At 44.3% G+C, this 11,025-nt stretch overlaps 2 protein-coding genes across 3 annotated transcripts in view; one reads left to right on the top strand and one right to left on the bottom strand.

The window, feature by feature from the left end:
* Nucleotides 1-1,919, top strand: part of Rmc1 (regulator of MON1-CCZ1) — a 22,630-nt gene extending 20,711 nt beyond the window's left edge. The window contains exon 20 of the mRNA XM_048806437.1: nt 1,723-1,919. Within this exon, the coding sequence (XP_048662394.1) occupies nt 1,723-1,790 (68 nt within the window). The 3' untranslated portion in view covers nt 1,791-1,919. The remainder of the gene's footprint in view (nt 1-1,722) is intronic.
* Npc1 (NPC intracellular cholesterol transporter 1) overlaps nt 4-11,025 on the bottom strand; it is a 49,850-nt gene continuing 38,828 nt past the window's right edge. Inside the window, exons 14-25 of one of the 2 annotated variants that reach the window (XM_048806436.1) lie at nt 10,491-10,605; nt 8,746-8,873; nt 8,502-8,642; nt 7,541-7,630; nt 6,961-7,151; nt 6,471-6,586; nt 5,717-5,846; nt 4,038-4,238; nt 2,848-3,079; nt 1,900-2,013; nt 848-1,010; nt 4-327 (exon numbers count right to left, since the gene is read on the bottom strand). In XM_048806436.1, coding sequence (XP_048662393.1) covers nt 245-327; nt 848-1,010; nt 1,900-2,013; nt 2,848-3,079; nt 4,038-4,238; nt 5,717-5,846; nt 6,471-6,586; nt 6,961-7,151; nt 7,541-7,630; nt 8,502-8,642; nt 8,746-8,873; nt 10,491-10,605 — 1,704 coding nt within the window. In that variant the 3' untranslated portion in view covers nt 4-244. The remainder of the gene's footprint in view (nt 328-847; nt 1,011-1,899; nt 2,014-2,847; nt 3,080-4,037; nt 4,239-5,716; nt 5,847-6,470; nt 6,587-6,960; nt 7,152-7,540; nt 7,631-8,501; nt 8,643-8,745; nt 8,874-10,490; nt 10,606-11,025) is intronic. The other variant, XM_015482483.2, reaches the window with a different exon arrangement.

The following is an 11,025-nucleotide window of genomic DNA, read 5'->3' as shown; positions in this document are numbered from 1 at the left end:
GTGGGGGGGTGGGGGAGGCTTTAGTGTCCCAAAAGTCCCTTCAGATTTCATAATACTGCTTCACAAGTCACATGCGCATTCCTGAGTTTAAAAGCAGGACATCCGAAGCTCTGTTCAACAGCCCCAGGCCTGGAACATCGGGTGTTCAGCTCAGTCTTGAAGATGCAGTTAGATGCAGTTACTGTCCAGTGGTAAACGGACCAACCCCTTGACACAGTTCAAAGTCACAAACCCTTGAAGAAGGCTAGAAATTTAGGAGTCGTTCTCGCTCTGTGCCTTTGTATCGTTCTTGGGTGGTGCGACTTTTGGCTTTATTTACTGATGGGCCTATGAAAGAGAGAAATAATATTTGTTATTTCTTCAGGAGAAAAGGAGACAGTTTATACTGGATTGTGATAGTCTGTCACCTAGGGATAGAGAGAAGTCCCTCAGTTACAAAGGTATAAGGCAAATAATAATGTTGTCCTTTCAACCAGGGGACATTTGTACAAGATATAGTAGCCACAGAAGTAAACAATCATAAAGGAGTAGTGGAGGTCAAGGCCTTTTGTTAAAAACCTTCATCACAGGGGAATGAACAACTGTTTTAACTGCTGGGGCTCATTCCTCAGTAGTGGGAAGGCATCCTGGCCTGCTATCATGCAAATTCATTCAAAGATCAGACTTTAGCTTTTGTTAAGCAGACAAATAAAAAAAAAAAAATGTTCACAATTTACTAATGAAATAGTTTGGATATTCCTGAAATCCCTGGACAGGACTTTTTTCCTTTAAAAAGAATTTCTACTTAGTAATATCTATCAGATGACCAACCATAGTACAAGTTCAAATACTATAAAACAGTGCTTACCTATATAACTAAGTAAGACAGGGAGAAATATTAGTCCATGAGTGGCTCCCAGTAAGACCATAGCTAAATACATCCTGAAGTAAAATATCTGGAAAATCTGGGATTTGGCAAAGGCCAACACCACAATTCCTCCAAATTTTGTAAGTGTGATTCCGCTGAATACCTAAAAGAAGAGACAGTTTTACAAACTCCTTTTATCAACTTATAACTGAACACTTCCTAATACAAAGATGTCTTAGAATTCAATAGCCAAAGTAATACGAGACAGTTTTTAGAGGTACTGGGAAGTAGCATTATTGTCTACCTAAATTTTAGTCTTTACTCTTTAAAAAATTTTTGTACAGGGGATTAAACCCAGAGGAACTTAACCACTGAGCCACATCTCTATCCCTTTTATTTTTTATTTTGAGGCAGTTGCATAGGGCCTCACTAATTTGCTCACACTTGCATCCCCTTGCCTCAGCCTTCAAAATTGTTGGCATGCATCTGGCAATTTTTATTCTTTAATTGCCTTGCCACTATAGAAAATATTATTAACCGATGAACTAGAGTTGGACTAAGACCCTCCAGACACCCACTACAGGCTGCAGGCTGGGTTCTGGGACCAGGCAGCTCTTCCTGGTCAACACATGATGCTGGCTTCCTGCACTCGCAAATCTTAATATGCTTGAGCTATCCTGCTACCTAAAAAGGAGACTTACAAACATGACTAAAGAATTTCAGGTCTGTACAATACACAGCTATTTCATGAACTGCCTGACCACTTACAGGAGCTACTTAGTACCTTTAAGGTCCAGTAAAAGATCTAAATAGTTGTTTTTTTTTTTTTTAATTTTTATTAGTTGTTGATGGACCTTTATTTTATTTGTATGTAGTGCTGAGAATCAAACCCAGTGCCTCACACATGCTGGTCAAGCTCTCTACCACTGAGCCACAACTCTAGCCCGGAAAACAGCTTTACCCACTGAATTTTAAAGTTTCTTCTCAGAAAGTCATCGAGCATGCACCCCCTCCTGCTGCTCCTGCTGCGTGCACCCGCAGAGTATACTCACAGAACTGCCCATGAGAGCAAGCGCCTCTTCTGCACGGTCCACGCGGCTTCCTTTTGCACTCACTGTGAATGCTCTTGTTATGTGGCTGCAGAACTCCACGGAAATGCCACAGCTCTAGAATAAAGTACTTACATGAGAACGGCTCTTTTCTAGTTGAAAATCCTGAGCCACCTCCTCTTTCCGAAAATGGGGGTTTACCAGGGAACCTGGGTGCTGGAGGACCCCCCTTTTAAAAAAATATTTATTTTATAGTTGTAGTTGGACACAATACCTTCATTTTAATGTGGTGCTAAGGACCTTGCATGTGCTAGGCGAGTGCTCTACCACTGAGCCACAACCCCAGCGCCCCCTCAAGCAGCCCTTTTGACTTAGGGTTGGCCCCACCACACCCCACTGAGCCAGCACACTGTCTTCCTGTACTTGGGCCCCACTGCCACTCTGAAAGGGTTACTATCTGAAAATACTGATACAGTTTCTATCTTCCATTAATACCTTCCTGAATGCTCACTTCTTCAAGATTTTATTAAAAAGCACCTGGCAACTGATGGGAGGCCCCGTTGGGAGGGGAAGGACAATTTTCTGTAAAGTAAATATCTTGCTGTCATTAGGCTACATGCTTTTGCAGTGCCTTCCGGATAATAAAAGCAGAATACCCATGCCAGACGGTGGGGTCACACTGCCATTGGTACAGACGTCATGAACCACACTATTTACTATAGCTGCAAAGGGATTAGAGGAAACAATGGGAGGGAACAGATTACCTTTAATGTGCTTCTGCTCCCAGCTTCTGCCTCTCCATGCCCTGTCCTGATTCCTCCCACCTCTCCTTAAGCACCAAGAGTAAGAGGCAGACTTGGTATTTTACTCCATTTTAGGGTTTTTATGAAATTCAGGAAACCATGTGAGTGACGGGAGCTAGGGACAAAATGAGAGTGGACAAGGACTCACCATCACCAGGTTGACTAAGGACACTGCGTTCAGACTGATGCCCCACAGCCACATTACGCCAAACATGTTGACCAGGATCATGGCGATGGTGACGCACATGATGACTGCAGACCATAGTTCACAGCCCAGAACAATCACGGTCACCAGAAATATGGACCCCAGGGACACACCAAGGTTAAAGATGGTGTCATCAATGATGGTCAGGTACTGTTCGTAGAAGACGTAGAACACACTGGGGAGGAAGGGGGACATTCCGTTACAGCTCACGTTCACTCCTGGGAGCCCCACTCTGGACCACTCTCACTCCTGCAAAGCTGGGACACTTGGAGACACCCTTGCAGAACACCTCCCTCATTTCTGCACCACTCATGTACAGTAATTCATCTGGATCTCTGATGGCCACTGACACCCAAAGAAGGGCCTCATGCATTGTTCTATATAAGGGTATTTTTAAAAAATATTGATTTTTTAGCTTTAAGTGGACACAATATCTTTATTTTATTTTTATGTGGTGCTGAGGATAGAACCCAGTGCCTCACGCATGCCAGGCGAGCGCGCTACTACTTGAGCCATATCCCCAGCCCCCTATATAAAGTTTTTGATTCAAAGCCCAAACTATGTTACCTTACAGCTATTTACAAAAAGCATTCCATAGTATTTTCGTGAAAAAAGGTCCACATCAGTGCTTTCCAGGAATTAGGACACACACTTTTAAGAACTTCTTCCACAGGGATCATGGTGGTGGTTAAAAAAAAAAAAAAAAAAAAAGCCAATTGTTTCTTTTACCATTCTCTATTTCCCAAATTCAGTATTTAATATATATTACACTCCTTGGCAGGAAAAAATAATAAATAAACCCATCAAATGAAAAGTCCACTTAAAAGCACCGAGTAATCCGCGGTCAGGAATACCCAACAGCTGCTCTCTAGGTGCACCAGGGCAGCCCTTCCCTGAGGCAGCACCCTGCCTGGGGTCTTGTTGGGGCTGTGATACAGCACTAACCAAGTGCAGTTTGTAGTTCTCAGAGGCTCAAGGTTCTAGTTCCATTTTCCCAGCATGCCATTCCCCTTGATACACATCTCCTGTGCTCAAGATGGAGCAAGTGTCAGAATCCAAGCTGAAGACCAGCATCCCCCTAAGAGACAGACCCTTCTCCAGGAAACTCTTCTTTATAAAAATCCACATTTTACCTGTATGGGAACACCCGGTAATTACTGCCCTTCGTGCTCATGGTTTCGGTGATGTTACTGGCCACAAGTCGGGCTTTCTTCATAGCATCAATAAAGTCAGCGGAGGTCTGCAGCACGGTGTGGTAGGTCATGAAGTATGTGGCTCCGATGCCAGTATTATTGCCAAGGATGTTAACTGCTGAACTGTAAGCTGCATGTCCCCTGGGAAAGAGTGGGTGTCAGAGAGGCCAGCCTTGCAAACTGGGCAGAATCTGAGCACTCCAGGCTAAGTGGAGTCACCTGACCAGGCTCAGAAGCCAGACACAGTTGTACACTTCACAGATGAAAAAGGTGTCCTGATGAGGGAGTGCAGAAGCTCTGGCTTGTTCTCGCCCAGACTGGCTTTTCTTTATTGGTGTGGTTTCTCTGGTGCTTGGTAGTTATTGTTTTTCTATCTGATTCTGCTCTTAAACAAACATGCTCTGATACGGAGTTTACTTAGTGCTGCTGTCTAACAGGAGGCAGGGAAGGGCCAAGGCCTGCCCTCGACCTCGGCCTGCTGCAGTTGGCTCTGAAACCCTGGCAAGGTTCCCTCACCCAAGCTTTAGCCTCCAGCTCTGCACCACCAGCACCAGCGCCCCAGGCTGCAGGCCGGATGGGCAGTTCTGCACAGCGGGTGCCCCCCAGCTGCCTTTGTTACAACTGAGCTCATCTCAGCTGGTATTATGTAGGCCAAAGTACTCAGGAACCAAGTTGCAAGACTCATTTCTCTTTTATTTTTAGGGGCAGTCTTCCTGTGGGACCTAGTACAGGTTTTAAAACACAGACACGATACATACGATTAACTGATGTGACTCAAGTAAAAAATGGATCCTTATGAAAAAACAAGTATGTTCAGTTAAACTCACATACATGTGGATGCTCGTCTTCCAACCTGCAAAAATTTCCAAATCAACCCCCAATCTTCTTCACTATTTCTAAGTCAGATATCCTGCACTGTGAGCAACTGGCTGGATGGGGAGCGAGAAAGCCCACAGCCTCCTCTACCGCCAGGCTGGCAGGGAGCACAGTAGGGCTAACCGAATCGAAACCATTGTTTTTTGTGGTACTAGGGATCGAACCCAGGGGCGTTCTACAACTGGGCTATGTCCTAGCATTTAAATTTTTTTTTTAAATTTTAAGATAGGGTCTCACTAAGTTGCCAAGGTTGGCCTTAAACTTGGGATCCTACTGTTATAGTGTCCAATGTCCCTGGGATCATGATTATGCACCACTAAACCTTGATCTGGGATAGCATTACCAAAGCAAAGGCATGGTCCCTTACACCCATTGGCACAAGTGGACAAACCAAGTTCATTCACACTCTGAAATACTGGCATGTCTACCCTCTCCCTCCAGTCCCATTATAATGTGCACAGAACCAGCACCTATCTGTACATCCAACGGGACAGGACATAGACAGCAGCGTAAGAAACGAATCACAAGCCAGGAGGAAATCTGCTGAAAACAGACTTTTTTTTTTTTTGTTTTTTTAAAACGTGTCTTAAGTTTCTTTACTGCCCGTAGGATTGGGACAGGATGGGTGAGGGTGGAGAAGATGCCCTTTCCCACCAACTGTCTTAACCCAGCCCTCATTTAGTTCTCCATTACAAATTAAAGCTGCAGCAGACGCTTATCTGACCTGGCTCAGCGGCACTTACCCTTTGCCACACTTGGGGTTAGGGTTATCAGAGAGAAACATGGGCAGGAATTTCATGAAGTCTCCACCCTGAGGTCTCTGTTTGCCCTCCGGAGTCAGAGGCCTGCAGCGGACGCAGGAAGGGTCAACCACTGGCAGAAACAGAGGGGGAACCAACTGTTAGAAGAATGGGCCTGCAGATTTTTTTTAAAAATTAGAGACTGAATGATTTTCCTGAATCTTTCCCTTTATCCAAAAGCTTCAGTCACAAGTGACTTTCATTGTTTAATAAATTTAATACACAGCTTCATCTTAGGCGGACCATACAGCATTTCCTGCCCTGGTAAGTTTCCTGCTTCATGGATGACAACCTCAACTGGTATTATGAGAGCCAAGGGCTTCCGTGTTCCCATTAAGAAAATTCTAGGACAACCTCAACACTTAAAAACCACCAGGCAACAGTGATAAACAAAGGCAAGCATGCCTCTGTGAAGCCAGGGCCAGCAGCCACTCAAAAAAGGCAGAATGAGAAGCCTCATGTGGGAACCAGTTCTCTGGAGTGACCTTATTTGGCCTGCAGCCCCGAGGAGGGCTCAGAAAGAAACACGTGGCATGATTCAGAGCGAATGACAGAGGAGAGGGACAAGGACAAAGGGAATGAAACCCGGACCTGGCACAGAAACGGGCACACGCTGAGGCAAAATGCAAATGATTTGTATGTAATGTTAAAATTTTTCAGCAAAAAAGGAAAGATCTGGAGAAGGAGGTGAAAATACCTGAAGCATTGCAGAACTGGTCAGTGATATTGTAGACTCTACAGCAAGAAGACTGTGGCTTAACCCAATCAAAATAATCGTCAATCCAGGACGAGGGAGCAAAGCCTATCCGGGTGCTGGAGAAAGAGGAGGAAAAAAAAAAAACAACAAAAAACAAAAAACCAAAACTGTTAACTTGCTGCACAGGGAGGAGTCTTTAAATTCAGTACTTTTCCTTGAAACTTAATATCTTTTCATCGCTTTATACTGCTATCAGTCAAAAGATAAACTACATTGTAACTCAGTGAAAAAAACCTCCAAAGGACCAGGTAGCAAATTAGTTCTTTGAAAGGTTTTGCTTAGGTTAAATTAGATTTAACATATGTTTTGACTAAAAACATCTTTTCCAAGAAAGTCTATTTTCAGTGAGAAATTTCAGGCCCGAGCTGACTGGCTGGGAGCCCGTTCCTACTGCTTCTGCTGAGGCACATGAGGAGCAGGTGGTACTGACTAGTTGTCCAGTTGAGCTGCGTTAAATATCTGCTGCACCAAGGAATCGTTGTCACAGCCCATGCCGCCGCACACCATGTTCTGTCCCTGTAGGGATGTATAGTTGTGCCCTTCCTCCAGGACAAAGTACACAGGCGGACCCGCGTGCAGGTACTGACCAAGGGATTTGAAGTAATCTATGACGTAAGAGTCCTGAAAGAAAGACCAAAGAAGGGGAGAGAAAGTATGAATGATCTGATGGTAACTAAGTGAGGTGACGGTCACTGAGAATTCAGAGGGCACCAGCAGGCTGAGACGCCTCCAGCCTGGATTTGCGATTCTCTTCCTTGGGTTCCAGGGTGCTCCTCCTGCCAATCCCAATCAGGTTGGACCTCCATTCAATGGCTGTGTCCAAAGAGCCCAGAAGGTGAAGGTGGCCCACACGGACACAGCCTGGTGGCAGTTCTTATATCATGTGATCAACTGTCACCATCGCCTGCTGCCTTTGCACAGAGAAGCAGGCACAACGCCCATGTGCATTTACTGAAAACTTTACTCATTACCAGTTAAAGTAAAAAAATAATAATAAGAAAATATCTTACATCTGGCATTGAAAGGGACTGATCCAATCCAATTTCTACTTTGTTCAGGACCGCAATACTAAATGACAGGACACCCACAAAGACGGCAATCTGGAACGAAAGTGAATTGTAAGATGGCAACTGTTTAATATAACAATGAGTTGAAGAAGAGAAATAAAATCAGTCTCTCTCCCTCCCTCACACACACAAAACAGGACTTTTCTTTTTCTTGTTTTTCAGTGCTGGGAATCCCAGTGGTAGTACATGCAAGGGCTCTACCACTGAGCTACACTTCAAAGCAGGACTTTTCTAAAATCCAGGGATAATTCCAATTTTAGCCTAGTACCCAACTGATACTAAATGTTCAAAAAATGTTAATATCACTATTGCTTTTTGCTGTTATGGGAAACTACCTTGTGTTCTTTTAGTAGAGAATGGTCACTATCTAGCAATGAGAGGGCGCACCAATGAGGGGTCTGGACAGTGATAGGACAGTTCTGAATCCTGACTACAGTGAAGATCATGGGACCCTGCACAATGTGATAATATCTCAAAACTACACACACATTGTGTCAATATCAAATTCCTGGTTCTGGGGTGCAGGTGTAGCTCCATGGTAGAGCATTTGTTTAGTATGTCCTTCCCAGCACCCCCCCCCCCACACACACACAGACATGTCCTGGTTCTGATGTTGTCCTATAATTATGTAAAATGTACCACTGGGGAAAACTGGGTTCAGGAAACCTGGGTCCCATCTGTACTACCTTTGCAACAGTATATGAGTTTATAATTATTTAAAAATAAAAAAAATTGACAACTCTATTGCTTATTGGGACTGATAAAACTTTGATAGAAAAGGATTTTACTATTTATACATGTTAAAGCTGTCAGCAATCTGCCTCTCGGGCTGTGTGAGTTCTTCGAAGGCATGAGATACATCTGTCTTGCGGGGAAGAAAGAGAAACCACAGAGGGGTGCATACCACAATGGGTCGCATCCAGTCCTTCAGCAGAAGTGGAGAGTAGGAGTTTTTGAAGAAGCGAAACAGGCAGCTTTCTGAGGCCTGGACACTGCTTCCATCTTCAGCACCTTTCACACAGCAGAGGATGTCCAGCCGATTTTTCTGAGGGACAAAGAGGAACAAAGGTCACAGAAAATACCGTCTGGTTCCTTCATCTAGATTTCAAACACATATTAAACGGACTGTAGCCCTGGTACCAATTTACCTCTTGACGTTGAATGTCTAATCCCAAGAGACTCACGAAACAGGTAATCTGAAGTAGGAAGTCAATGAAGACAGCCAATCCCGCAAACAGAGAGAAAGTGTGGACGGCTGGCATCACCGACAGGGCTCCTACAGGGACAGGAATAGCTCTGCGTCACTCCACTCACTGCAGAGGAATCTGTGCAAGTCACACTCATGTGGACACAAGAACATAAGGGGCCACATAGGCCTGACCCATAAGAAGGTACGCCCCGAAGTCTGCATGGCTGCCACACGGAAACTGGCAGAGGAACGGGGTCTAAGAGCTCAGAGCTTTTCCAAATGATGTCAGCACCAGACCAGCTGGGGAGTACACTCCGGGTCCCAGGCCCTATCCTGCTTAACCAAGACACAATTGCGTACTTCAACCTCAACTCTAATATATTTAACAGGTTTTCAGGCAAATTTATGTGCGTTACAATTTGAGAACCATGAAAAATAAGGCTATTTCTTGGAGTAACTTATATGTCTCACTCTGAGGAAGGGACTGTATTTTCCACCTGCTATTGTTTCAACAATGCTCGCCTCCCTGTGAAGTTACAGTAAAAAGGAGTACTCCAAGTCAAAGATACCAGGGTAAGACTCAAACTGGGCCAGATATTTACTGCTTGGCCCACACTTCAGTGGTCCATTTTAGGATTTTAAAAATATTTCTTAGTAAGTAGTCAGCATTTGGGCTAGGGGCACGGCCCTAAGGAAGAGCATTTATCTAGCTTGTACAAGGCTCGGGCCGGGGTTCAATCTCTAGCACTAAAAAAAAAAAAGTAGTATTTAATGATGAGATAGTTTTAACACAAAAATCTAGTTTTGGGGAAAAAAAAGAAAAATCAGACCTTGCAATCCTGGGCTGGCCACATGTCACTACTTCTATAGGAGGGACACTCTCACTCAGGGTGCCACAGCTTCCTCCCAAACTATCTCCCCAAGATCACTCCAACCTTGAGGCACAGTCTCAGCTGCTAATAACATCCTTATCCTTGCACGGGTTTTCTAATGACGAAAGTAAAAAGAACTTTTTCTTCTGCACCTGTGTCCGTCAAAAGGAACAATAAAGGCCACAGGTTTCAAAAGCATTCAGCTTTGTGGAAATGAGACTAACATGGTGACAGCATGTCTGTGTTCAAAGACTACCATCAATGAAGATCCTACAGTGTCACTGCTGAAGGTGACCTTGGGACCATGCAGGCACTATGGTCTGTGACCCACAGACAGTATCTTCTCTGGGCTGATGGCTTCTAATCCACCCTCCTCTATTGAGGACAACTGCTTTTCTCCTCACTCACTACAGAGATGCAGCCAGCAGCCTGACCCGTGAGTCTACTTGGTGATGTCTCCATAGAAAAGAAGTATAGAAGGGCTGATTTTTTGTTCCAGCTTATCCCAGCTCCTTGAACTTAAGAAAGATGCATAAACCCCTAGGGGAGGCTGCCTCCCCAGTGAGTGGTGTGTACAGGAAGACTGTCTACCAAAACACAGCCAGAATATCCTGCAGGCCAATGCCTCTCATAGGAAAGAAGGCACTTGCAAACTGATACCCAAGATACTGTCACCAATTGTTCTTATTCTCCACTCAGTGATTAACTGTCCAATTATGGAATAAAAATGACAAAAGGAAGAGGCAGGAAGGGGCACAAATCCAAGTACCCAGCTCTTTCTATTCTCAGGCTCAGCAAACTATAGGACTGGTACAATTTAAAGCATAATTACCAAAGAAAAACGCTGAAGTCTCGCAAAAGGATGACAGGAACATACTAGGAGCCACTTCTCCTAGGACCCTGCCCAGTTGTTGATCCAGGGTTTCCCCTTGAAGATGTTCATCTCTCTTAAAAAAAAATTAAATACGCAACATTAAAATTTCTCAATAAAAATGCCACCTCTTCGCTTCTTTGTGTTAATTTGATAATATAAAATTATTAGTAGATGATTAGCAGTATATCTAACCCTATAAACTTTGGTGGGGACTCCAAACTTCTTAGGTTGAAGCAGAGTATTTCTGAACCACTGCCCAGGTATTTAGGTGAGAAACCCAAGGAAGAACTGAATCTGTTATCACAAGAATACAGGAACACAGGCTGCAGGTGGCTGGATCCTTAAATGATGCTTCTATGCTACTGACTCTCCACTCTGGCAGGGGCTTCAGGATGACCAACTGGGGCCACTTTCTACATCAGCGGGCTGTATGTTGACTCTGGGTCTTTTTAGTGGCGCTTAGAACAAAACTCTCATTCTTCTACACTGTGCT

This window comes from Marmota marmota, unplaced genomic scaffold, assembly GCF_001458135.2.
Source record: "Marmota marmota marmota unplaced genomic scaffold, marMar, whole genome shotgun sequence".
Taxonomy (NCBI): Eukaryota; Metazoa; Chordata; class Mammalia; order Rodentia; family Sciuridae; genus Marmota; species Marmota marmota.
Note: the sequence above shows the minus strand (reverse complement) of the source record. Positions and strands in the feature narration are given on the sequence as shown.